This window comes from Falco biarmicus, chromosome 6 (assembly GCF_023638135.1).
Source record: "Falco biarmicus isolate bFalBia1 chromosome 6, bFalBia1.pri, whole genome shotgun sequence".
Classification (NCBI taxonomy): domain Eukaryota; kingdom Metazoa; phylum Chordata; class Aves; order Falconiformes; family Falconidae; genus Falco; species Falco biarmicus.
The window spans coordinates 73042206-73069447 of NC_079293.1; the positions used below are offsets into that span (position 1 = coordinate 73042206).

General features: G+C 52.1%; 3 protein-coding genes across 11 annotated transcripts in view; 2 read left to right on the forward strand and 1 right to left on the reverse strand.

The window, feature by feature from the left end:
* Nucleotides 1-4810, forward strand: part of SCARA5 (scavenger receptor class A member 5) — a 42926-nt gene extending 38116 nt beyond the window's left edge. Inside the window, exons 8-9 of one of the 2 annotated variants that reach the window (XM_056344565.1) lie at nucleotides 1305-1499; nucleotides 4543-4810. In XM_056344565.1, coding sequence (XP_056200540.1) covers nucleotides 1305-1499; nucleotides 4543-4679 — 332 coding nt within the window. In that variant the 3' untranslated portion in view covers nucleotides 4680-4810. The remainder of the gene's footprint in view (nucleotides 1-1304; nucleotides 1500-4542) is intronic. The other variant, XM_056344566.1, reaches the window with a different exon arrangement.
* A 796-nt stretch (nucleotides 4811-5606) lies between these two features.
* On the forward strand, nucleotides 5607-18577 carry PBK (PDZ binding kinase). Its single transcript, XM_056343890.1, has 8 exons — nucleotides 5607-5684; nucleotides 6959-7096; nucleotides 8142-8232; nucleotides 9791-9933; nucleotides 12333-12502; nucleotides 13507-13636; nucleotides 15303-15479; nucleotides 18104-18577. The coding sequence occupies exons 2-8, from the start codon at nucleotides 7048-7050 to the stop codon at nucleotides 18307-18309; spliced, it is 966 nt and encodes a 321-aa protein (XP_056199865.1). The 5' UTR covers nucleotides 5607-5684; nucleotides 6959-7047; the 3' UTR covers nucleotides 18310-18577.
* Nucleotides 8795-27242, reverse strand: part of ESCO2 (establishment of sister chromatid cohesion N-acetyltransferase 2) — a 29886-nt gene continuing 11438 nt past the window's right edge. For 6 of the 8 annotated variants that reach the window (XM_056343886.1, XM_056343887.1, XM_056343888.1 and 3 more), the window contains 6 exons: nucleotides 24197-24326; nucleotides 22509-22640; nucleotides 22138-22227; nucleotides 21331-21474; nucleotides 20750-20931; nucleotides 19228-19678 (listed from right to left, as the gene is read on the reverse strand). In XM_056343886.1, the coding sequence (XP_056199861.1) occupies nucleotides 19540-19678; nucleotides 20750-20931; nucleotides 21331-21474; nucleotides 22138-22227; nucleotides 22509-22640; nucleotides 24197-24326 (817 nt within the window). In that variant the 3' untranslated portion in view covers nucleotides 19228-19539. Of the gene's footprint in view, nucleotides 9537-17015; nucleotides 17201-18868; nucleotides 18966-19227; nucleotides 19679-20749; nucleotides 20932-21330; nucleotides 21475-22137; nucleotides 22228-22508; nucleotides 22641-24196; nucleotides 24327-27242 lie in introns of those variants that run through there. The other 2 variants (XR_008822604.1, XR_008822605.1) reach the window with 2 other exon arrangements.

Below are 27242 nucleotides of genomic sequence, written 5' to 3' on the forward strand. Positions count from 1 at the left end.
CAAGAAGGTTTTGTTCCCTTTTGCATTGCTGGGACTTTAGTGGCAGCTGTGGTGGTGGTGGGTTTGATGGTGTAGAAGCGGGGCGCAGCCCCTTGACCCCCTCTCCACCAGTGACCAGAATGGGATGTAGAGAGATGAGCTGGAGCATCGATGGTCATCAAGGAGGAGATCTCGGCCTGCCTGGAAATGCTTCACACAGCAATCCAAACCCCATTTATCTTTGCATTGGAGAAATAATGTCGTTGAGCATGGATGGGGTGGGGGGGAAGAACCAAACCCGAGCCTTGGCGTTCAGAAAATGTCTTTAAATCAAAAATCTCTGAGCAGCTGCAATACAACGTTGTTTGGGGGAGCCCAGCTCCACCCTCGGCGGCTGTCCCAGCCCATGGTGAGTCACAGAGCAAGCCCAGCTGCCTGACAGTGATTTTTCACTGTTCAACCCCTTTTTCATCCCAAATAACAGGGTTTGTGGTGTGTTTCTTTTGCTGGCTTTCCTTGGCTGCGGGTGGAGGAAGAGCCGTTGTGATTTGTTTTTGGAGCTGAGGTCCTCGGCCATTCCCCTGTCAGATAAACCACTGCCGCCCCGTGCCTCTCCCTGGCTGAAGGATGAAGGGTGACCATACCGGTCTTGCCTAGCAGGAGGGCGGTGATGGGAGGAAGAAGGCTGAGCAGCCAGCTGGGCATGGAGGGAGCAATGCCATGGTGGGAAGGAGGATAAGCCATGTCCTCTCATCCCAGTTTGGCATTTCAGACTGGTGTGAGCCCCCTCTCGCTTCAAGCATGAGGTCAGGGTCCAGCCAGGTAGTGTGGACTTGATCCGGGGTCCTGTCTCCAGGCTGGAAGAGCCTCCTCGTGACCTGCTGTCCCCTTTCATAGTCCCTTTTGGAAACTCTTTGTGCCCTGGTTTTGCTGCCATCTCGCTTCTTCCATCGGTTGCTCAGGTCTCTCTTCTCATCACAAGCTTGTGCTGTCTCTGGTCTCACCTTGATGGCTTCAGGACTGACCCTTGCTTAGCGTCTGCCCTCCCTGCAGCACTTTTAGGCTGCAAATGGGTTTCCCATCTTGGCATAACCATTGCAAGGCTTAGCCTCCTCCAACAAAACCCTGGATTTGATGGGACCCCTCCAGTACCATACCCAACAGTGGTGGGATGTCCTCAGGTCTCCTGAGGGTCCATCACCCAGTGCTTTCTGCAGCCGTGCATGCCAAAGGGAGGGCACAGAAGGTGGACCAAGGCAGATGAGGGGCAGCACTTGGAGATGCCACCACGCTGCCCCTCTGACCTCCCTCTCTTTTCCCACCAGCAGCTGCTGAGGAGGGGATGATTCGGCTGGTGAACGGCTCTGGCTCCCACGAGGGACGGGTGGAGGTCTTCTACGACCGGCGTTGGGGCACAGTGTGCGACGATGGCTGGGACAAGAAGGATGGAGATGTGGTGTGCCGGATGCTGGGCTTCCGAGGCGCTGAGGAGGTGTACCGCATGGCCCGGTTCGGCCAAGGTAAGACCTTTAGAATCAATCAATAGAATCAATCACAGCAGCATTTAGGTTGGAAAAGATCATCAAGTCCAACTGTTAACCCAGGGCTGCCAAGCCCACCACTAACCCATGGCCCTAAGCGCCATAATGACACCTTTTTTAAACACCTCCAGGGATGGCGATTCCACCACCTCCCTGGGTGGCCTGTGCCAGTGCTGGACAACCCTTTCAGTGAAGAATTTTTTCCTAGTATCCAATCTAAAACTTCCCTCGTGCAACTTGAGGCCATTTCCTCTTGTCCTTCCACCTCTCCTCCCACCTTGCCCAGTATAGGTACATGAGGCCAGCCCATAAATAAACAAGAGACCCCCCAAAAATGAGCCTGGAGGCACCCAGCAGGTCCCCACGAGCAGGACATGGGCTGTGGTGGCCCAAGAAGCTTCAGTCTGGTTGAGCAGTGGTTTATTCAGCACAGCCAGCCCCGGGTGTCTGCAAATATTTTGGCCTTGGCTTGTGGGACCATGTGCGAGCACATTGCTGGCATTGGCCCAGGTGGCTCCTTCCCCTGCTCTGGCTCCCTTGGTGCACACACCCTGCCACATGCTGACTCAGCGCCGGAGGACTGTCCCTGGGCTTGTTGTTTTTGAACAAATGTTTTGGGTTTTTCAGTTGGATATGACTTTTGAAACCTATTTTCTCTTTAGAATAACAAAAGAAAAAAAAAAGAAGAAAAAGCTTTTAAAAACATAGGGGAAATGTCAGGAACGCTTTGGTGGGTGGAAGGGTGGCTTTTGGCCCCAAACTGTTGGGTTGAGATGCTTGTGCCCAGGCCCACTCCCTTTCTACATAGGCTTTTTAACTCCTTGAGTTGCCTTCTCTCCAGCTGCTCAGGGCTGCCTGGGAGACCATGGATCCTGAAAGCAGGTAGCCACCATGGCCATCATCTAGCCGTGACCACGCTGGTTGACCAGACCTGCTCTGTGAGCGCAGCTAGGCTCCTCCAAAAGGTGGTGTCCTTCACACCAGCCTTGGGAGACCACAGAGGTTTTTTCACCACCACTGCCCTGGCTACCCACACCTGAGTTTCTTCCCCATCTCACACCATGGTCCTCTATCACCCCCCTAAGCTAGAACAGCCACTTGGGATCCTGACACACTCATCATGCAGAGCCTGCGTTGGGGCATGGCCTTGCCTTGGGTTGTTCCAGCTGGGAAGAGCTGCCACTCCATCTCTTGCAACCCCCTCAGCATGGCAAAGAAAGCCCCCAAATCCCCCAACCCAGCAGCCTCTGGATGCCCAGAAGATGCAGAGGGACATGGCCTCAAAGGTCCTGCCACACCGCCGTGCTGCCTTCGGTTATCCTTGATGGCGCAGGAGGACCCCATCTATTTCCCACTGAGCATGACACATACAGTGCCTTGCCATGGCCACAAACTGCCACATGCTTGTGGCCGGTGTCTCTCCTGCAGGTGTTTCCTTCGGAACAGGAATTGTGTGTCCCTAGGGGCTCGGTGGCCCCCAAAATCTGAGGCTACTCCCCTGCCATGTGCCAGATGGACTGTTGCACCCATCACCTGTGAAAGCAGACCTGGGGTCCACATTTGCACAGGGGCAAATGAGGAGACTCACAGATTTATAGCACGATTTGGGTTGGAAGGAACCTTTGAAGACTTGGTTTTGTTGAACTTCATGAGGTCCACATGTGGCCACTTCTTCAGCCCATCAAGGTCCCTCTGGATGGCATCTCATCCCTCCAGCAAATCAACTGCACCACTCAGCTTGGTGTCATCTGAAAATGTTCTGAGGATGCCCTCAACCCTACCATCATTGATGATGGTCATTGTTGAAGGTATGGGAGGTTTAGGTTGCATATTAGGAAAATTTTTTTCACCAGACGGGTTGTCCAGCCTGGGAACAGGCTGCCCAGGGAGGTGGTGGAGTCACCATCCCTGGGGGTGTTTAAAAGACGTGTAGATGTGGCACTCGAGGACATGGGTTAGTGGTGGGCTTGGCAGTGCTGGGTTAATGGTTGGACTCGATGATCTTAAAGGTCTTTTCCAGCCTAAATGAGTCTCTGATTCTATCATACTGGTGTTTATCCCAGTAGGGATCCTTGAGGGACTCCTTGCATTACTATGAAAGTGCCCTTGGGGGAAAAAAAAAATTGCAAAGGAAACAGAGGGTTTTGCCATGGAGGGGGGCTCGGGCTGGGGAACAGACTCCCCCCAGCCCCATCCCAGATCCAGCGACTCCAACACAGAGTTTTGGCAATGGGGGCTTGTGGTGGTGGGGAATTAGGATGCATCACAAAAATTCATGCCAACCAAGGAGAAAAGCTGGGATACGAAGTGTAAAACTACAAGAGTCAGTATTGATTCCGGCATGTGGGGTGTCCCAGCCAAATCGGGGCTCCCAAATGTGGTTGCAGATGGGTTTCTTCTCCCCTTCAGGTGTTCAGGTACACTAAGGCTGAACTAATCACTTAAACCCACTACTGATTACTAATCCCAGGAAAACTTTGCAAAGCAACTCTATTTTTGCAGCATTTTCGCTGGTTGTCTGTTGGTCCGGATGCCCCTGGAGCTGGTCATGCTTGAGTTCCTGATCTCCGGCCCCAGGATATGGTGGGAGGCTTTCAGACCCCTGTCAGGGGGCTGTAGGATGCTGCCATTATCTTGGCTGCCCAAGGGCATCCTTTATCTTTATTTGGCTTGAAGCTTCCAAGAAGTAAAATCCTGATTTCCAGTTCTTTTGTTTGTTTTAAGCATGAAGAAGACAACAAATCTACAGTAAAACTCCACTACCTCTTCACATTGCAATGTATAATGTGAAATAATATATATTTTAACAAATTTTATGTATATTACTATAGAGAAGGATTGCTAATAGAATTAGGGGAGGGAATTTTTATAACAGACGAAGCCTTTTGTTCAAGAATGGCGTGAATTATTTCTGCTTTATCTTTTCAATTTATTTCTGCTTACCCTGGGATGCGGGGATGCAGTGCCCTTGGCCGGAGGGGATCCACAGAGGTGCACTCACTGGATACCTGGTATTTTGCAGGCACGGGGAGGATTTGGATGGACGACGTCTCCTGCAAGGGGACAGAGGAGAGCCTTCTGCACTGCAGCTTCTCCAGCTGGGGCAAGACCAACTGTGGTCACGCTGAGGACGCTGGTGTGAAATGCCTGACACCATGATGGGGGGGCACCCCCCCTCCTTCTGGCTGCAGGGGTCCAGGGCAGGGGCTCAGCCCACCCTGCAGATCTCACCTGTGCTTCCTGAAATGGTTTTATTATTAGAGAAATAAATGCCTTTTTATTATTCTCCACCGTGCTGACACAGCTGTGCTCAGAAGGGGGGGTGGGGGGGTTCAAAGAGCAATGGGGATTCATGGAGGTCCAGGGGGGTGCATGGGGGGTGTGTAAATACAGACCTTGGGTCAGGCTCAGCCCTGGGTGGGGGTGCAGCGCACCCTGGGTTGCCTGAGCTCTCCCCCAGGCCCACTCACAGAGACACCCCCAGGCTTGGGGACCATCCAGAGACAGAACCTCCACCAAGGGGCTGGCAATGCCATGGAGACTCCCCCCAAGGACTTGGGGACCCCACAGAGACCCCCTCAAAGGCTTGGGGCCCCTGCTGCACTCCAGGACCACCACCCCCCCCCCAAAAGGCTTGAGGACACCACACAGGGAAGACCCCCCCCCGGGTTTGGGAAACCCCCAGTGACCCCCAAGGGTGTGGGGACCCCACAGAGAACCCCCCCCATGGGTTGGAGACCCCACAGAGAACCCTCCCGCGGGTTGAGGACCCCACAGAGACCGCCTCAAGGGCTTGGGGACCCTGCTGCACTCCAGACCCCCCCCAAAGGCTTGAGGATCCCCCTGAGACCCCCCCCCAAGGGCTCAGGGGTCCCACAGAGACAGACACGCACCCCACCCCCAACACCCTGATGCCCTCTCGAGTACCCTCCGAAGCTTCGGGTACTCCTTATAGATGCCCCTCCTAAGCCATGAGACCCCCCACACCTCCTCGGGACCCCCCAAACGCCTCCTCCAAAGCTTCGCCCCCCACAGGCACCGCCCCCACAGGCACCGCCCCCGGTTCGGCTCCGCCCCCTGCCGCGCTTTGTCCGCCCGCGGCCGCCGTAGTGCAGGGGAGGGGGGCGGTGTTCCCGCGCGCGGGATTCGAACCGCGGGCGGCAGGTAACGGCGGCGGGGCGGGCTGGGCTGGCTGAGGGGGGCCGGGGCGCCGTACGGGGCGTTCGGGGCTCGGCCGGCCGCCCCGCATGGGGGTGGGCAGCTCCCGCTCCTCCTCCTGCGCGGGCCGCCGGTCTGGGCCCCCTCTGCCCGCTGAGGTGGGACTGGGGGGCCGCTACCGCCCTCAGGCTGGGAGCCCCCGTCATCGGCCGCCCCGTCCGCTCCCGGCCTGGGATCCCTTCGCAGAGGTGGGAGCCGGGAGTCATCTCCTGCCTCTCAATCTGGGACCCCCACCCCCAGAGGTGGCACTCAGCAGTCCTCTCCTGCCCCCATCCCCCTCCCCCGCACCCCCCCCCGCCCCGAATCTCCCCTCATGTCCAGAAGTAGGATCTTGGGGTCCTTCCCCACCCCACTCTGGGACACGCACCCCCAGAGATGGCACCCAGTAGTTCTCTCTGGCTTTCCCCCCCAGCCTGGGGTACCCTCACCCTCAGAGGTGGGACCTGTAGTCCTTGGCCACCCCCAATCCGGGACCCCCACCCCCGGAGGTGGCATCCAGCAGTCCTCCCCCCCTCCCCCCAACCTGGGGTGTTCACACCCGGAGGTGGGGCCCTGGAGGCGCCTCCTGTCTGCCCTCGGCCAGGGATCCCCTGTCACCCAGAGATGGACCCTCAGTCCTGTCACCAGGACCGGGAATATGGAACTCCTGAACACCTGGATGCCGTCAGGTGGAACAATCGCCGTGCATCCAGCGCTGCAATAAAGAATGCCTGCTTCTTCATGCTACCTTGGCGTTAAGGAGCTTCATATTCCCGATTTCGGTGACAGTCCCATCCCTGCTGTGGTGCCAACTGTGCTGCGGGCTGGTGGGAGCAGCCTGGGGACGCTTCCCCTACCCCTGGCCACCAGCTCCTTCCCGTGGTGCCACATCACTTGCCGGTTCCCTTGGGGCACGGGGCACTGGTCCCAGGCTCTTGCCTGACTTCAGAGCCACCCCCAGACCTCTTATGGGGTTCACTTTGCCCTCTGTGAGCTGAGGCAATTGCTCTTGTGGGGGACACAGCCATGACAAGCTGTGGGGTGACACCAGGGAAGGAGGGAGCCTAAGGAGTTGGGTGTGATGGAAAGCACATCCTGCTTCAGCTGTCAACCTGATTGTGGAGCAGGAGCTGGGAGAAGCCAAATTAGCAGTGAGTTACGCCCACTGGGTGTAATTTGTGTAATTTCTGTAACTTATGTCCTTTAATGTACTGTGTCTGTAATGCCCCTGCATGGGTCAGGGCTTGAGCCCTGCACAGCTTGTGGTCCCAGGTCCTCCCGAGTGCCTTCCTCTGGCTTTTTTGGGGGTGGAGGTGTAACGTTTGCAGCGATGGAAGCCTTCAAGTCTCAGAACAACTTGGTCCACAGGGAGAGACCTGGTGAGTTGCATTCAGGCGTGAGCCCCAAATACTTCAGAGGGGCTGGCAGGGGAATGGAATGCTTTGCCATGGGCCCAGTGCTTTGCTGCAGGGAGGTGATGGGTGTTAAACTGGCCTGTCGGGTGGGTATTGTGGTTTAACCCTGATGGGCAGCTCGGCCCCATACAGCCACTCGTTTGCTCCCCTGCCCCCCCAGCGGGATGGGGGAGAGAATCGGAAGGGTAAAAGTGAGAAAACTCCTGCAGTGAGATAAAACCAGTTTAATCGGAAAAGCCGTATGCACAAGCAAAACAAACTCAGGAATTCATTCACCGCTTCCTGTCAGCAGGCGAGTGTCTGGCTATCCCCATCCCATGTAGGGGTGACCTGGGAAGACAAACACCATCATTCCAAATGTCTGCCCCCTTCCTTCTCCTTCTCCCCAGCCTTATTGCTGAACATGACATCATATAGGCTGGGACGTCCCTGTTGTCAGTTGGGGTCAGTTTTCCCATCCTTGTCCCCTCCCAATTCCTTGCTCCTGGCAGAGCAGCTGGAGAAGCAGAAAAGGCCTTGATGCTGTGCAAGAACTGCTCAGCAATCACTGAACCATCCCCATGTTGTCAACAGTATTTTCATTGCAAGTCCAAAACTCAGCTCCATACAAACTGCTATTAAAAAAAAAATTAATTCTATCCCAGCCAAAACCAGTACAGTACTTAGCCTGGAGAGTAGGCAGGAAACAAAAAGCTGTGTTCAAGATCAGGCTTGAGCATAAAACTTCATAGAAAGCTGTCCAGGGTGAGAAACCTAACGAGGGTGGTAATGACGTCTCAGTGAGACTGGAGTTGGAATTTGGTAAAATACTGGGGGAAAGGTGGTTTGGAAAGGAGCTTTTCTAAAATCTGAACTCTTTCTGCATGTAGCACAGCACGTGTGGTAGCGTCACAAATGTGATTTGTAATTAAAGCACCAAAGCTCCTAGTGAGAAGCTGCAAAGCTGCTGCTTCTGTTTGATCTGTTGTGCGGGGTCATTCATGGGGCTGGGTTTCTCTTTCCTCTTTAGATGCAGGGCCAGTTTCTGTCACTATACCAGCATCTCCCTTCATGCAGAAGCTTGGATACGGCACTGGGGTCAACGTATACTTGATGAAAAGGTATGTGTGAGAGCACAGGCATGATGTGGTGCTCAGGAATAGGGCTTGGCATCTTTTTTCACGTGGAATAATACAGGGGTTGGAAAGTGATTGAGCTCTGAGCAAGAAAGTGCTGCCATCTTTGACCTTCAGATGCTCCCTGCTCCCCTTCAAATAGGCACGGAGCTGAGGAAGAGGTGTTGGGTATCATAGAACTACAGAATGGTTTGGGTGGGAGGGACCTTAAAGACCATCCAGTTCCCACCCCCCACCACGGGCAGGGACCCCTCCCCCCAGCCCAGGCTGCCCCCAGCCCCGTCCAGCCTGGCCTTGAGCACTGCCAGGGATGGGGCACCCACAGCTGCTCTGGGCAGCCTGGGCCAGTGCCTCGCCGCCCTCACAGGGAAGAATTTCTTCCTCATCTTTCATCTCCATCTCCCCTCTCTCATGTAAAGCCATTCCCCCGTGTGCCATCGCCACCTGCCCTTGCCCAAAGCCCCTCCCCAGCTTTCTTGCTGGCCCCTTTAGGCACTGGCAGGTGCTCTAAGGTCTCCCCGCAGCCTTCTCCTCCCCAGGCTGAGCCACCCCAGCTCTCCCAGCCTGTCCCCACAGCAGAGCTGCTCCAGCCCCTGAGCATCTCCCTGGCCTCCTCTGGCCCCGCTCCAGCAGCTCCGTGTCTCTCCTGTGCTGGGGACCCCAGAGCCGGATGCAGCGCTGCAGGGGGGTCTCACCAGAGCGGAGCAGAGGGGCAGAGCCCCCTCACTGACCCACCAGCTGCGCTGCGGGTGCTGCAGCCCAGGGTACAGTTGACTTTCTGGGCTGCGAGCGCACATTGCTGGGTCATGAGCTTCTCATCCACCAACACTCCAAAGTCCTCAGGGCTGCTGTCAATCCTTTCTCCACCCAGCCTGTATTGATACTGGGGGTTGCCCCAACCCAGATGCAGGACCTTGCGCTTGGCCTTGTTGAACTTCATGTGGTTTGCACAGGCTCACCTCTCAAACCTGCCAAGGTCCCTCTGGATGGCATCCCTCCCCCGCAGCGTGTTGGCGGCAGCACATGGCTCGATGTCGTTAGCAAACTGGCTGAGGGTGCTTTTGATCCCACTCTCTGTGTCGCTGACAAAGCTGTTGGCAGTGCCGGTCCCAGCACTGATCCCAGCTGTCCTGTGTGTGCTGGAGGTATTTGTCCTGGGAAGGAGCCCGTTGTTTCGGGATAACCCCAGCAGCTTTTCTCTGGCCTGGAATTCAGGCATTTGGGGTCTGTTCTTGGCTCTTCTGTGGCCTACTGGCCAAGCTACTTCCCTCCCCAAGCCTCGGCTCCTCCTGAAAATGAGAATCAATGAAAATCTTAACTAAAATGCTTGAAAATTTGATGGAGGAGCGCTGTATATTGGCAAAGCGTCACTGCACCTTTGCGGCATGTGTGTTAGCAGACTATTTCAGCGTTGTTCTTTATTAATTCCACAAAATAAAGGGAGGTGTTCTCCAGGATACCTCCTCAGTGTGAGGTGTGAGCCTTAACTGTGGTGCTGCCTACAAACTGAGCAGTTCTGAGTTGTGTGGCTTTTCCTGTGCAGATCTCCCAGAGGTTTGTCTTGCTCCCCTTGGGCTGTGAAGAAAATTAGTTCCAAATGCAACAGGAGCCAGCAAAGCATCTATCAGCAGAGACTGAACGAAGAAGCCAAGATTTTGAAAGACCTCCAGCACCCAAACATTGTGGGTAAGTTTCCAGCACGGCCTGTATCCCTTAAATTGCAAACCAAGCTGTTGGAGCCGACTTCTGGAGCCAGCTGATGTGATGTGAGGCTGCTGTGGGGTTTCTTTGCTGTCTCTGTCTCCAGGCTCCTCCTGCACTGAGGGCTGGGGATTACAGACCTCCCCATCTGGCTCCTGGAGCCCTGGCGGGGTGATGGCTGGGAGGACACACAGTGGGGGCATCACTTGTGCCTGCCCCATCCTTACACTTTGGAGATGGGTTGCTGGGCTGCCTGCACCTTTGGTCAAGCCCACCATGGAACTTACTAAGTTGACTTAGTCTTGCCCTGTGTGATGGGGACCTGGAATTGCTCCTGGACTGCCAGGGCAGCGTGGCTGGTGGCAGAATCGTGGGACTGTTTAGGTTGGAAAAGACCTTTAAGCTCATCAAGTCCAACCATTAACCCAGCACTGCCAAGCCCACCACTAAGCCATGTCCCCAAGTGCCACATCTACACATCTTCAACACCCCCAGGGACGGTGCCCCCCCGCCTCCCTGGGCAGCCTGTCCCAGTGCTGGACACCCTTTCGGTGAAGAAATGTTTCCCAGTCTCCAACCTAAACCTGCCCTGGTGCAACCTGAGGCCGTTCCCCCTTGTCCTGTCGCTTGTGACCTGGGAGCAGAGACCGACCCCCCTGGCTGCAGCCCCCTCCCAGGCAGCTGTAGGGAGCGATCAGGTCCCCCCTGAGCCCCCTCCTCTCCAGGCTGACCCCCCAGCCCCCCCATCAGACTGGTGCCCCAGCCCCTGCCCCAGCCCCCTGCCCGGCTCTGGACACGCTCTGGCCCCCCAAGCTCTGTCTGGGAGTGAGGGGCCAGAACGGACCCCAGGGCTCGAGGGGCGGCCGCACCGGTGCCCGGCGCAGGGGGACGGTCCCTGCCCCGGCCCTGCTGGCCACGCCATCGCTGACACCAGCCAGGGTGCCGCTGGCGTGTGCAGTGTGCTCCCAGACTGCCGGCAGCCTGACTTGCCACCGTGCTCAAAGGGTGGATGTGTGAGGCTCTGCCTTGATCCTCCGCTGGCTCAGTGGGGTTTGCCCAAAAATTTGGTATGTGCTGGAGCCCCCTGGTGCTTCATTGCCCACTGAGATCAGCGTCGGTCTCTGAGAGGCAGTTTTCTGGGCGAGTTACCAACAGAAACGGTTATGGTGGGACTCGCAAGCCACTGGGGCTGCCCTGGGAGCTGGGAGCTGCCTCGCAGCCAGCACAGCGCTGGCCCAAGGAGAGCTACAGGCTGGTTCTGGAGAAACCTCCGCCTGCCCCAGGGTGGTGCTGGCAGGCAGCTCTGGCTTCCGATCTCGGGGGAGGGAGAGGCAATACCACAGCAGTATCTGGTGTGGCTTCTACGTGAGGAATAAGCCTCCAGGTCCCACCCAGATGTCACACCATTGCGAGTGACAATGGAGGCTCTGTCATGGTCTTGGCTCCCCGTAGTAAGAATGTTTTGAGAAGCTGCTTTAGTGTATGTTTAATTTCTGCTCTTATCTTGTCTAAAATCTCTCCTGCCAGTCGGAACAGCAGCTTTGTCTGACTTCATCCTCTTATTTGTGCTTTAAACTACCTCGATCACTTGTAGCAGAAATGCAAAGAAACTTTGTAACCCTAAAATGGCATGTTTTGCTTCTGGCAGGAACTGAAGAGCAAATACGGTCTTGACCTTTCACACTGCAAACATTTCACTGTTGGGTTTTCTTTGGTAAAAGGTGCCGAAAATCATTTACGGGATAAGGCTTTTGCTATGCCGTTATGCAAGACTTTGCTATTCATAGCTCCACCTGATAAGTATTGTTTACAGACAGGAGTAAAACGTGGAGGAAGAAAGATTACATGACAGTCTGTATGAGCATTAAATCTTACCCTTGTGAAATGGCCACTGTGAGACAAAGGCTTGGCTTTCCCAAATGTTCTCCCACCCTTTGTCTTGCTTCTGTAGCTCCTTGTCTTTGCAGCTGAGGATGTTGGTCCTGCAGCTCTGCCGCTGCTCTCCTTCTGGTTCTCTCTCTTTCAAAGATCAGGGTAACACCGGCCTGCCCCTGGCACGGGGTGCAAAGCTGACCTGGGGTCACCCAACATGGGGGGTGTCTGTGGGCTCTCTTGGAGGAGGGGGCTCCTTTACATTGCCATGGTGTGTGGCTTGTGCCCCTGCTTGGGGCTGTGCAGGCCTCCATGGACGTTCCTGTGGCTTCACCTCGCCACGTAAAGCTGTGAGTCAGGTCCCCTGGCATATGAATTTTTTGGGGGTTGGTTGCAGCTGCTGGGAAAGCACCTGGGTAACAGCCCCAAACACTCTGGTGCCATCAGGCCGGCAAGCACATGGAAACAACTGGTGCCTGCTTCAGCTCTAACAAATCAATCTTTGTTGGAAGGTTACCGTGCATTTACTGAGGCCAACGATGGAAGCATGTGTCTGGCCATGGAGTACGGAGGAGAAAAATCTCTCAATGACTTAATTGAAGAAAGAAGTGCAAAACGGTTGGGCCCTTTCCCTGCTGCCATGATTTTCAAAGTTGCCTTGAGCATGGCAAGGGGGCTGAAGGTACGTTTATCGTTAACTGTAGCTGTTCTGTGCAGAATGGTATACACTGGTGACACTGGAAAAATAAATGAATTCAGTGTGCGAGAAGGCCATGCTGGCAGATGGAGAGCAGGTGCTGTGACGCTTTGTCTAAGGCCTTGGTAGGTTGTTTTTTACCAGGGTGCTGTACGGAATCAGGTGAAAACTGAGCCCTGAAGCTTGAGATTAAATATTAATTAATATAAAAAGAGCTGCAACAGAGGTTTTGTCACCAACGTTCTTCTGCCCTCCCCTGGGGCTATCTGCTCTCCCTGCATGCTAGCCAGCGAGGAGGCTGGCACTGGCTCCTGCATCCTTATTCTGCAACCAGGCAGCTGCAGGAAGCTGGTCTTGGCAGTGAAAATGGTTAGCTGATGCCCACGGCTGCCAGCTGGTGTGGCTTATGTCCCTTCTTTCGCCGAGCTGTTGCGCTGAGGTTGTGTTTAGGCGGGGAATGGAGGCTGGGGTGCTCTGTCTAAACCATTGCACAGATTTTGAGCCTCCTGCTGGCTATGCCAGCGCTCAGGGTAAATTAGCACAAGCTGCCCTGGCCACGGCAGCGAGTCCTGTCCTATTGCTGCTGAGGATGTGCAGCTCTGAGCTCCCAGGACAATGCAGGCGTGAGCTCCCAGGACAATGCAGGCGTGAGCTCCCAGGACAATGCAGGCGTGAGCTCCCAGGACAATGCAGGCGTGTGCTTGGCCATCAGCTAATGCCCATGCTTCACACCTGCTCTCAAGTGTTTGTTGCTAGAAGCACCTTTTCACTAAAAGGCAAGCTTAAGCCTCCAAAACTAGGCTGGGTGGAACAACCTGCCTTGTTTTTTGCACGGGTTAAGGTAGGTATTGACCCATACTTGAGGTTTTAAGGCTAAATATGTTAAACATGAAAAAGCTGGTGCTCTGTTGTCCAGATGCGATGGCTCTTGGTCCCTTTCCATAGCTTTATCTGCAAGTGGGTGTTAACAGCTTCTCTCTGCCTCTTAGTATCTTCACAACGATAAGAAGCTGCTCCATGGGGATATCAAGTCTTCAAACGTGGTCGTCAAAGGTGACTTTGAAGCCATCAAGATCTGTGATGTGGGAGTGTCCCTGCCCCTGGATGAGAACATGACAGGTAGGTCAGGATGCCAGTAAGGGGACCTGAATGCTTGGTGGCTGCCAGAGTTCGGCTGCGGGAGCAGAGTGAACACGCTTACCCTCCCGGGGCCTTGGAAGGAAGGACTGGCAGCAGTTTGCACCATGTGTGGGGTGAAGGGGGTCTACGGAAGGTCCAGCTTTAATGCTCCAGGGTTCTGCCTCATGCCCTCCTGCATTGTGTGTTCACTCCAGTGGGTGGGAGTGAGTGCTGTTGTACACGGGATGTTGGATCAGGCACTGCTGGACCCTGTTGAGGAGATGCTCTTGCCAGAGACTTAAGTAAATGAATCTTTCTTGTAGGGCTAGAAGGAAGCCTGAGCCAACTGCGAGCATTATAAAGACTTCATGTAAATGAGAAGCAGATGTCTAATGGCGTCGTGGCTTGGCTGTGAACAGCAGGAATGTGTTTGGGTTAATTACAAGAATGCTTTTCTCCGCTGCTTTACACAGCGCTTGGGCCTGCAACAGCCTCATAATTTATAAAGCTGTTCTACTACATTTTTATTAGTAGCTGTTTCCTTTTATAAGGAGTTGAGAGAGCTGGAGGCAGCACCCCAGCATAATCTCCTGGAGAGGAGTGTGGTTGAAGTACCAGTTTCTGGGCTGGTCTAACAGGAAGAGGTTCTCTCTGCCCAGCCCTGATTTTGGCTGTTTGTTCCTGTGGTCTTGAGGAAAAAATGGGCACCCGCTGATGGCGAAGTCCCCGTTCGTGCGGCAGGCAAGGATTTAAGCTCAACAGCCCGTGAAGTGTTGAGGGATTTTGGTGTTTGCTTCTCGTTATAGGCTGGGCTTTGAAGATCAACCCTGCAAAAGAAAAGTTTCTTGAACAGCTGAGGTTGCTGACAGCTCGGGAATTTGCTAGGGAGAGCACGGGGGAAATGTGGCACCATTCTCTGAGGAGTGGTGTGTACGGGGTCGAGTTGGAGCTGGTGCTGCCTTCATCAGGCTGAGGGCTGATCACTTCAACTCTTCTGAGGCTAGATAATTAAGATCAAGGAGGCATTAAACTAAACAAATTGTGAGAACTTGGTTTGGGCTGGAGTAAAGAGAACAAAAGGACTGTGTGGCTGGCAGGAGGCACTGTAGTGGAGGCTGAGCCTCGTCAGGGCCGGGATGGGGTTGGAATTGTCCCCCTGTGTTGTTTGGGAAGAGTGCCGTGTGGGGGCTATCACCCCTGTCCTGCTTCCTGGGTGTGTGTGTGTGTGTGGGAGCAAGCTGAGGAAGGGAAACACCTGGGTAAAACGCAGGTCACTTCTTCATTGCGGGGTGTTTTACAGCAGGGTGAAGCTCAGAGCACAGTTCTGGCCTTCAGTTCTCTGCACGCTCTGCGTGGCCTCACATGCTCCAGCATGAAATCTGCCAGAGGTTTCTCCCCAGTCCCTACTATGATTGCTGGGCCTGTGGGAGAGAAGCATGGGCCCTGCTGGGTCTGGCACTGCTGCGGAGCAAGTCGCAGGTTACAGAGGATTTGAGGCTACATGGGGGTGGAAGAAAAATAGGTTTGGGCCCCCAGAAGATCCTGCCCTGTGGCTTTAGCACACCTGAGTTAACCAAGGGGCTACATACCTGCTGTGCGGTGAGCTGTGACTGTCTGAGCATCTGCAAGTCCCAGAAGACACCCAAGCTGTGTTGTTTCCTTCCAGTGAGCAACCCAGAGATGTGCTACATTGGCACTGAGCCCTGGAAGCCCAAGGAAGCTCTGCAAGATGATGGCGTGATCACCGACAAGGCCGACATCTTCCCTTTTGGGCTGACTCTCTGGGAAATGATGACCCTCTCCGTGCCCCACATCAGCCTGAGCTGTGACACTGATGATGAAGGTTTGTTTCTATACCTTGCTGCTGAGCAACTTCTGCTCCTAGAAGTGCTTTCCTCTTTTAGTAGGAGTGATTTTTACAGTGTGTGTTAGTACGCCCGCAATGCTGGGTGTCCCTTGGGTGCCATCCAAAGGGCTTGCAAGCATCTGTCTGCACCTGCTGTGCCTCCCCGCCCTACCCATCATCCTGCGGAGTTCACTGGGGTGTTTGCTGCTGTGCAGAGGTGCCCAGCACTGCCCCAAGGCCATCCCGCAGCCAGTGCTTGTCAGTGCTGCTCTGTCTTTGTGCAGAGGGCTGGGCTGCTTTCAACTTCCTTTAGCTTTTTAACGCCAAATGAGAAGTTGATAAATGATGATCATTAATCATTGCAAACCAGCAGTCTTTGTAAGCGCTCCAGCTGCTTGTCTAACAGCTGGAGAGAGCTCTTTGAAACTCAGCTGCCTGTCAGGTGCCCATCCAGCATGGTTTGGTGGGGTTGAAAGATGTCCCTGAGCCTGAATGCAGCTCCCTTGCGAGCCCTGCGGCATGCTCAGCCATGTTCCAGCTCTGTCTCACCTCCATGCAGCATAGGAGCAGTCTGCCAGGCTGTCACTGTGTGGTGGATGCTATTGAGATACTGCTGAAAAGATGTGGCCGGAAAAGCTTAAAATGATGTCGTGCTTGAGATTGTGCACAAATATATTTGAGGCAGCTGAGCGTTTTGGAAAAGAAAAGCTAAAGCAAGTGTGCTGTGCCCAAGCCAGGGGTGCTCGAGGCAGCACCTGGGCTAACAAAACACCCTCTCCTCTGCAGTTAGAGTTACTTTGCACACCTCCTGTGGGCCCAAGTGGGGATTTGTTATAGACTCAGAATCATTTAAGTTGGAAAAGACCTTTAAGATCATCAGGTCCAACCATTAACCCAGCGCTACCAAGCCCATCACTAACCTATGGCCCTGAGCACCACATCTACACGGTGCCTCCCCCCCTCCCTGGGCAGCCTGTCCCAGTGCTGGACACCCTTTCGGTGAAGAAATGTTTCCCAGTCTCCAACCTAAACGTGCCCTGGTGCAACCTGAGGCCGTTCCCCCTTGTCCTGTCGCTTGTGACCTGGGAGCAGAGACCGACCCCCCTGGCTGCAGCCCCCTCCCAGGCAGCTGTAGGGAGCGATCGGGTCCCCCCTGAGCCCCCTCCTCTCCAGGCTGACCCCCCAGCCCCCCCATCAGACTGGTGCCCCTGCCCCAGCCCCCTGCCCGGCTCTGGACACGCTCCGGCCCCCCAAGCTCTGTCTGGGAGTGAGGGGCCAGAACGGACCCCAGGGCTCGAGGGGCGGCTGCACCGGTGCCCAGCGCAGGGGGACGGTCCCTGCCCCGGCCCTGCTGGCCACGCCATCGCTGACACCAGCCAGGGTGCTGCTGGCTTTCTCGGCCACCCCCTCCTTGTCCAGAGTTAGTGACACTGGGCAGACAAGGCAGGGAGAGCAGGTGGGATGGGCAGGGTATGCTACAGCTGCCTGCAGGCAGATCAGTGCCCTGGAGCAATACAAATCTAAAAATCCTACCAGCTGTGCTGGGAAACCTCCTGTTGCTCCAGCCTTCCTGCTGGCACAGACCCGCAGGCTGGTTTGTGTTTTCTGACTTGGTCTCCAGGCAGCCAGGGCATTTTTCCTCACTCTCCTGCTCTCAGTGTCTCCTGGCTGCAGAGCTTTTTCCCAGCCAGCTCTGCAGGGGTGACTCAGTTATTCTGCTGGGAGAAAGGGGGTAGATCCAGCTTCAAAACAAGCAGTTTAAGTCAAGGGGAAAGCAATGATGTAATTCAGGCAGTAATTGGTGCTAACAAAAAAACAGCAAAATGGACATGAAGGTCATGTCCCACTGCACCCCTGCAAGGCAGGACTTGGGGTGTTGGTTGAATAGAAGCTCAACATGACCCAGCACTGTGCACTTGGAGCTCAGAAAGCCAAACGAGCCCTGGGATGCACCCAGTGTTGCCAGCAGGTCAGGGGAAGGGGCTCTGCCCCCCTGCTCTGCTCTGGTGAGACCCCCCCTGCAGCGCTGCATCCAGCTCTGGGGTCCCCAGCACAGGAGAGACACGGAGCTGCTGGAGCGGGGCCAGAGGAGGCCAGGGAGATGCTCAGAGGCTGGAGCAGCTCTGCTGTGGGGACAGGCTGGGAGAGCTGGGGTGGCTCAGCCTGGGGAGGAGAAGGCTGCAGGGAGACCTTAGAGCACCTGCCAGTGCCTAAAGGGGCCGGCAAGAAAGCTGGGGAGGGGCTTTGGGCAAGGGCAGGTGGCGATGGCACACGGGGGAATGGCTTTACATGAGAGAGGGGAGATGGAGATGAGAGATGAGGAAGAAATTCTTCCCTGTGAGGGCGGCGAGGCGCTGGCCCAGGCTGCCCAGAGCAGCTGTGGGTGCCCCATCCCTGGCAGGGCTCAAGGCCAGGCTGGACAGGGCTGGGGGCAGCCTGGGCTGGGGGGAGGGGTCCCTGCCCATGGCAGGGGGGTGGGAACTGGATGGTCTTTAAGGTCCCTTCCCACCCAAACCACTCTTTGATGGCCAAGTGACAGCTAGGGAGTGAAGCCCCACAACCCACGTGAGCAGAGTGGTTTCCAGCAGCCTTTCCAACACCTTTGCCACTTTATTATCCAGGTGAATCTTTTGATGAAGACTCCTTTGACGAGGAAGCATACTACGCAGCCCTGGGAACCCGCCCAGCTCTCAACATGGATGAGCTGGACCCATCCTACCAGCACATGATTGACCTTTTTTCTGTCTGCACCAGCGAGGACCCCAAGAAGCGCCCCTCGGCCGCGTGCATCGTGGAAGTGCTAGAGGCGAGTCTGCCCCAGGAGTGAGAGCATCCGCACTCCTGCAGCATTTACCCTTACAGTATGGGAAACCTGCGCTGTGTACTTGATACCAGACCCTAAACCTGTTGAACATGCCTGAGGTGACTGGGACTTGTTCTGCTTCTAGGGCACTCCCCTTCTGCCCACACTTAGGTCCTAAATAAACTACAGGCTCTCTGCAGTAGTTTTGCATTTAAACCCCCCTCCCTCTCTTTTTGTGTTGAATTAACAACAATTTTAGGACGGAGACATTAAAAATATATTTTCTTCTTCATTTCAGTATGAAAGTAGTGCTTTTTTTTTCCTCCTAAAGGTGTGCGCAAGTAAAGTATTTGCGCTCCCCAGGTGGTTGGGGACTGCAGCACAGTACCAAGGGAGAGCAGCTGCAAGGTCAAGGAAAAGGTTTCCTGATGCAACAGGTTGTTACAGGGAGTTGTATCTTGCTAAGAGGGTGTAGGGTCTAGAAAAAAAACTCAGTCTCTTGGGGATTTGTTAAAACCTTGATGGTTGGGGAAATTCCTGCCCACAGCTAGCTGGAGGCAAGGAGACTGCAACGCGTACTTACCCTGCTCCCCCACGCAGCCCTCTGCTTCTGTTGCAGCCACTGCTGTCTTCTCCCAGCTCCTCAAATCAGGAGACCGCTGGAAGCATTCCCGCATCTTCTGTACATGGAAACAAGCTCGAGCAGCAGCTTTTCACACATTTTATTGAGCAGACAACCCCCGTGACAGCTTCCCCCGCAGCACAATACCGTGAGGGTTCCAGACCTTAAGTACCAGGGGAAATCCTGCCACGAGTCAGTTGTTTTAAGACGTTTAAGACTCGGTGCATAAATTTAGCATCTGCTTGTAGTAAGGCTCCTACCCCAGACAAGCCCTTGACAGTACTCAGACTGCTGAGAGCTCAGAATTACACACCCAGACATCAAGGAGGAAACGGGTATCTTTATATTAATTAACTTTCAACAAAATTAAGTTACTTGCAATAGAATTTAGTTTCAGAAGACACAAACCTACCTGAAATGCAAGCAAGGCTCCATGGCATACGCTAAAATACAACACAACTCTGTACACAAAGTGACACGCTCTCCCCCGGCTCCCTCCCAGGGGAAGGGAGAGCTAGCTCTCAGCAGGAAAACAGCATTTAGCCACGTAACAACACTTCTGTGTTATTTTAAATATCTAACTTATCTTTAGATTATTTCAACAAACCCCAACTTGTAATAACCAAGTCAAATCAGTTGTTAAAAATAAAATTGTAAACGAGGAAGTTGGGAGTTTGGCAGTATCTTGTTGCAAACAGCTTGCCATCCGGCGTTGGGTCGGAGAAGGCGATTTCATCCGTGCTCAGGTAGCAGCCATACATGAACGTGCTCCTGAAAGAGAGAGCAGAGCTATCGGCGTGCTGTGAGCGGCTGGTGGCTTTACTCAGCTCCTAAAACACAACGCAGGGGTGTCTGCCCCCCCCCGCCCTCCTCTGCAGGGAGTTGTTCTTCTGTCACTTCGCTGCTGAACCAGAGCTCGTTGTGAGATGCCAGTTTGCTCCCTTGGGTTCTGGTGTAATAGGGAACTGGGAGGCATTTTGAAATTTGAAGGAGGGTAACAAAGCCAAATACAGGCAGAAACCCACAGGCAGAGTTTTACATGGAAACCCAGAGGTTCTGGTTAAATATCTTAGAGCAGCTCTGGAGTGAAGCCCACCACAGCAGTGCCAGGGCTCTCAGGGGCACCCACAGGTCACCCAGGTCCCGCTGGCTAGTGTGTGGATGGGGAAGGCGTCAGGGAGGTGGCACATCAAACACCAACCACAGGAGGAACAGGAGACCAAACACCAGCTGAGGAATTTTCAGAATATTGAGCTCCAGATACAATCATGTATGATTATATAAAAATATATCCATAGGTACTCATATACTTTAATAGCTGGATTTTATACGCATATAGCGAGCAGATATGACACCGAGATGATACTACAGGCTCTAGGACTACCAAGCTCAGCCTCAAGGTAGTCCATGTTAACAGAAGAGGGGAAGTTTTTAAGTCTTCCTCCCAGTTTGGTCTGAGCTTGAAAAGCTTGGAATTTCCTGCCTGGAAAGACTCAAGTGTTTGGGCCCATCAACTTGGCTGGTTAAAAAAAATATTAATAATAATTTCCCAACAAGCATAGCTTTTCTTGGAAAATCCAGCCCACATAGCTCTGTGTTCTGGTTATACCCAGTAGGTTTACAGCTTGGCCCACACTTGTGTCAGATTTTAAATAAAAAAATGACTTAAGTATTAAATTATACATGAAGTATCTGTTCACTCTATATCCTTCCACTATGGAGTGAGGATTCCAGACTTGCTTAAGGATACAAATTTATCCCTTCCCATAAGCTCCTTTGAAAGGCTTTTCACTGCAATCATCGCTCCCCGCCCCGCCAAGGATAAACCCTGCCGCTCCCCACCTGACCACGTCCACCATGTGCCTGGCGATGCCCTTCCTGCGCTTCAGGCTGAACACCCAGATCCTGCTGATGCCACAGATGCAGGGCTCCGGCTCCGTGGAGCAGCGCCAAGCCCGGTGGTGCTGCAGGGCATCCTGGACGGGGGACGGCACGGCTCCCGGCTCCGACAGCACCCGGAAAGCCTGCAGGGATGAGCAGAGGCATCAGAATGCTCCTTCCCCACAGGACGCAGAGCCATGGACCTTCCTGTGCCCCTGGCCTTGCTTTCTGCTTTCTTACAAGGCCGACCACCGCATAAACCAGTACCCGGAGCAGGGTCGGATGGAAGCTCGCTGTGGTATCAGCTGTGCAAGCTCAATTAACTCCTGCCAGCAACACCTCACCCTGACAAAAGCACAAGTTTTATCTTGATTTCTTTTTTCTTTTTTTTTTTTGTGTGTTTTTGTTTTGTTCATTTTATTTCCGTAGTTTTATTTTCCTCCCTCCTGTGCTAAGCTGGACTTTCCGATACACAGGCTTAAGCAAACAGAACCCGTTATGAGCCTGCAATTTCACCCCTTCCCTATGCAATTAACATGTACCTGCTTGATTGATTCAGCCACTAAGCACCCAACAATCATCTTCTCATTGGACACAAACAAGTACGTTTTAGTCTTGGCCGGGCACCCCAAAGAAACTTGCTTAAATCCCAATTCATTATCTACAATTTCTCGCACATCTTCTGCCTAAGGAAAAAGAATCAGAAATCAGAATTTCAAAATCAGAAAGAGGCACGTTGGGTATGCACAGACATGTTCTTTGACTGCATGAATCCTGTCAGAAAAAGGGACTCATTTCCCCAAATAATCCTGTATTTTCACAAGGTCAGGCTTCATTACGCAGCCACGAAATGCTCTGCAGCTCCCCACCATAGCAGGGGCAATCACTGCACATGCAGCTAATCTGGCAAGAATAATTTTTTTTTTTTTTTTTTTAAATGGAGGTTCTTTAGAAGCAGTTTTTAAACAAGGGTGCTTCCCCACCCAACAGCCCACTGACAGAACAATCGTTTTCCCTGACTGTGGATAATATTACAGTACAGGCTCTCACTCGTGTCTTCATCCCTTTACACTTCTTGCAGGGTCCACCTGCCTCTCACTGGGATGGAAAGAACTGACTGGGTTATGTTGGTCATGTAAAAACAAGAGCTTCGGCACAGGGAGCAGGTTTAGGATGTGTCTGGGTGGGTGATCACAGCAACCCGGATTGCTGCCACAAACCCACTCGGCTCTCCTGTTCACCCCGTGCACTGGCAAGTGATGCGTGATCACACACTGAGGTAGTTGTGGGAGCTGAGCCAGCAGAAAGCTCATCTACATCATAAACCCCAAAAATAAACAAACATGTACCTTCTTGACGGCATATTTTGGGTCATTTGGAAGAATCAATACAATTTTCCCATCCCAGAACTCTGCCACAACCCTTTCATTCTTCCAACCCTGCAACAGAGGGGGGGAAAAAAAGCCCCAAACAACAAATTAGTGGTCTAGCAAGAGAGAGGAAGTGATTCAGTGAAGACACTGGCAGATGAAGCTGTAATCTGAACCGCTTCAGCTTTCAGGAATAAAGTCAAATTCATCAATCTGATGAAGGCAGACAGTCGCTGGAACTGCCTAAACTTACACTTTAACCTCCCTCTGGATGACAAAACATTTGCCTGCAGCTGCCCCGGCCCTGTACCTGGGCACTACATGCTTCCACAGCTGAGCTTACTCCTCACCACGTATCTGAGTCCCTCGAGGAATCTCTCATGGTGCTGGATGTGCTGGGCTTCATCCTCCAGGCTAGCAGCAGTGTAGATCATGCCGCATGACTTGCAAATCACGGCACCAAAATGCTTCTGACCTGCGTCCTAATAAGAAACAGAGCCAGCTAAGCACTCTGAAGTTGTTCAAAACCATGTTCAGTTTACAGAATGAGGTTCAGAATTGGTTCTAGTGACAACCATCAAAGATTCAAGTATTTGTTTTCCTTTGAACTTGTGAAGAGAAGGACAAGCTTTTGCTTATTTGCAGAATATTCAGACCTACACAGCGTAAATTATCCAGGGAACACAATGAATGCAACGTTTGGAACGAGCGTTGAACTACATCAGCAACATCCTCATAGAGGAAACAACCTAAAAGACCATGACAAAAAAACCAAAGGACAACTATGCATCACCTTTTTTTCATCAGTTATCTAAAAATAACCTTATTTTTATCTCTGTCAGTACACAGAGAAGGGAAGAGAAGGAACTCAGTGCCGGTTGTGCAAGCAAACAGCAGATTGCTCTCCAAGTAGTGAGCTGAAATGAAACCCGGTTTGTTAAGGACTCATTTCTCTGTGCTGGCTGCTACTGCAGCAGTTGCTTTCCCTTCCCCCCATCCCAGTTTGGGCTTCCCCCCCCGTCACAGCACCCATGGTCTGTCCCATGTGGGCCCAGCAGTGAGACAGCCGGCCGTGCTGAGGGCAGCAATGACTGCTGAGTACACACTGCTGCTTCTCTCTCAGTGCAGGCACTCAGCTGAGTTTCTCCCACGGGGAGCAGTTTTCAAAACACTAAAAAAAAAAATCTGTATCCGTGAGGTGTCACATTTGACAGAAATCACCCAAGCTACTCAAAAGGTGCTAGACAGGGCAAATCAACAGAGAAGAATGATCACATAAGCCCTGTTCCCTCAGGAAACAGGCTTGAAAATGTCTGCATGTCACCAAGTGAGAACAAATGGTTTACTAATAAAATTACTCATTGCTGAGGGTGTATTTTCTTGAAACCCATACACGCGATGGCTACGTGACACTCAAGCCTCAGTAACACCGTCTGGCCTACTCCTGCTCCGGTACTCTACACCAAAGGGCGACAGCAGAAATACAGACATGGAGCTACCAAAGAGGCACTCACTTGTCAAGAGCGAGCTCTGGGCTCAGCTCTGTTGCACATTCCTGCTCCCATGCTGCCCTGGCTGACGTCTGCTGCTGTGGTTGCAATGCTGTGCTGACTCTGCTTGCACAGCGGGCCAGGAAGCCGTGGGAAAGGAAAATTATCCAGCCAAATTCACTCCTATAGCATCCATACAGGCTTCGCTGAGTTCCCCTTTGGGTTTGTTGGGTTTTTTTTTGTTTGTTTGTTTTGGGGGTTTTTTTTGTTTTGTTTTTGTTTTTTTAATATTATGTGCCTTAAGTGTCTTTTGAATTCTAAAATGTAATAAAGCATTAGTCCCAGGGAAAACATAACAATGTATTTCCTAGCTACTACCCTGTCCTAAGCTAGTGCTAAATAGGTTAATCACTGTCCTGTTATGGTAGTTGCAGTGTGGTTGGTTTGAGGTTTACAAATAAGGAAATCTACTTATCGGTTAGCCTCAAGGTTTATTTCTTCTTTCCTTACCACCCCGAGGACCCAGCACACCCAGAGGGGAACCTTACAATGATCATCTGATCTCTGGAGTGCTTGCAGAGCTCTTTCGCCTTCTTGCTCTTCTGCGAGGTGAGAGATGGTTTTGCAGGTGGGCTGGACCCAAATAAAGAAGTTCGTTCATCCTGTATAGCCTGCATCCTGAAAATCGTTAGAGAGAGATGAAAATTAGTCACTGCAGGCAAAAGTTAACATTACACATCGGGCACCAGGGCAGGGTAGCGGCTCTTATTACAGAACCCCCCAAACTAAGCCAGATACAGCAAAGCTTCTCGACAGCTGTGGTGCCAGCTTTTCTGGGGGAGGAAAGAAAGTAGAGGGGCTCTAGGAAGAGCCACAATTGCATCAGAAGTTAAATAACCCTTGATTAAGCACCTCTCCCACAGCCATCCTATTTTCCAGTCTCCCCTCAAGGAAGGAAATGAAAAACTGAACTCCAATAACCTACAAAGCATTTCATCTAGGATTTGATCAAGGTGTACAAGAATTAGTGACAAGGTTTTGGCCAAAACACACGGTTGCTTGGTCTCAAATCCACAATCCATCTACCCCTGGGGTCTCAAGATGCTCCCCCCGCCAGTCACTGCTTCACCACCACAAGTCCCAGCCCCTCATGCCCACACCCCTTCAAACCAGTGCATTGGCAGCATCAAGAAAAGCCCTTGGTGCCAGGGCTAAGCTTTCCTCTGCCGTGCAAAAAAGGACAGCTGCACAAAGAGGGGAGCAGACCGAAGCAAGGCCAAGAGGAATTTTTCATATTCAAATCCACACATGGAGGCTTTACATGAATTTTTAAGTTTATGTGGGCTTCAACTACAAGGAAACACATTATTAGGGGTGTTAATAATCACACAGTTTTTCTAATTTACCTTTAGACTTCTCTACATAAGGTGGCATTTCTTATCTTAAAGTAGGAAATTGTAACTGTTATGCAGTGAACCTCAAACATGGAATTAATTTAGAGATACATCAAACAATTTTATAGATTTGGATACTAAGAAGAATTTCCAAAGCAGAGACTTCATGTAGGAAAAGCTTGTGCTCATCAGCTTCCCAGGAGACAACTGCAAATCCAAGACTGATTTTCAGTTAATCACAAACACCAGGATTTCCACATATTCCAGGGTTCCACTTGCACCACGGAAGGTATTTGAAAAGCCACATGAGGAAGCAAAGCAAATATTGCAATCAGATCTCTCTTTCAACACTTCTGTTGCAGAAGAGTACAGTAGCGCAACAAGTTTATTTTGGCTCTCTTAGGAGCAACTTTAAATGGAGGATTTTTATGTTCACAATAAACTCGGCTCAGAATGCTTTTATTGTTAACAAAATGTATCAAGTGGATTCAATATGGGAGAAGGATTAGTAACTCTGCTTCTTGTGTAGGAAAATAAGCCTTTTCCCCCTAGAGGTCTATGAGTACAACAGCAAATTAATTGAAGAAATAACCTAGTCAATCAGACACCGGGCAATACAATTACACCTTGTGAGTAAAGGGCACCAGTGCCTGCAAGTAATTTAGCAATATCATGCTGTTTACAGAATCAAAATGCAAACTTCACGTAGAATCATAGACTGGTTTGGGTTGGAAAGGACCTTAAAGATCATCTAGTACCAATGCCCAAGTGCTTGTGCTTCATTTCCATCACAGTAAATATCAAACGTTGCCCAGCAGACTTACAAAATACCCACTCAGGTGAGCATAGAGAAATGGAAGAGAAACAGGTGCTTCCATTAATCCTTTTCACCTATTTTTATTACAACTTTTGTCTTGTCTTTGGCATCTAGATCAAAACTTCTGAGCACGCTGCTATCTAGCACTGCTGTACTAAAGTTTATCAAATTAAAAAAAAAAAGTGCAATACAAAACACACCTTTGTAGGTGTAGCAGTGCAGTTACCCATCTTTGCACTACAGGGGATTTCTGCATAGCACACATACTTCTTGGAGTGCTAACATTGAAGATAATTGGTCAGTGTTAGCCAGGGCACTGTTACACTTATAAAAGCGTATCACAGGAAGGGTTACTATGGAAAAGCAATGAACCTCACAGCAGAGAGAGATCAGTTTGACACTACATTTAAAGAACACGAGTATTCTACAATACCAGCACAAGGCTGTTAAACAAGCCTTCTGAAATCTTTAGCTCTGTAGTTTTAATGTCAGAGCCTTCCCCAAGAGCGAGTCATTCCAACAGTTTAAAATTAAACCTACAGTATGAATTTTTAAAGGAGGTTGAGCGTGACAGAGAAGCTGCCAGTTCCTGCAAGAGCCACACACTGGCCTAGGCGAGTTAGTGACCTGCCCTGTCAAACATTTCCAGCATTACTCAACAAGTAACTGGGCAATTCAACTGGCCCGGTTAACTAAGCACAGAGTCGAATTTTCATACACTGTAGCTGATGTACGCTAACTTAGCTCAAAAGGTTGCTTGCAACACAGAACTGCTTCGAACATGGCAATAACGCCCATTCCAGAGCCATCGCTGCCGTATCGGTTGGCAATATAGGTGGACTTAACCTCACGAGCATGCATTCTGCTTGCTCCACAGCATGACAGACGGAGGGATACGCAGACAGCCACACTACTGATCAGATTCTAGTGAGGGACAGCAATGCCCCCTGCTCACTGTACAGCCAGCAACGTTAAACTGTGCCACTGAACTTGCCAAATTCATAGAACCACAAAATGTTTTGGACTGGAAGGGACCTTAAAGACAGACCACCCAGTCCCAGCCCCCTGCCACGGGCAGGGCCCCCTCCCACCATCCCAGGCTGTCCCCAGCCCTGTCCAGCCTGGCCTTGAGCACTGCCAGGGACGGGGCACCCACAGCTGCTCTGGGCAGCCTGGGCCAGCGCCTCGCCGCCCTCACAGGGAAGAATTTCTTCCTCATATCTAATCTAACTCTACAATGAGTAAAAACAATTTGTTTTTACAACTCTGGTATCAACTCAAGTTCATAGTTAGCAGTGTTTCAGGGTCTCAGGCTACTGGGAAGTGCAGGTCCCTGATTAACAGCCAGTAAATAAAACTGAAAGTTACTGCTCATTATAGACA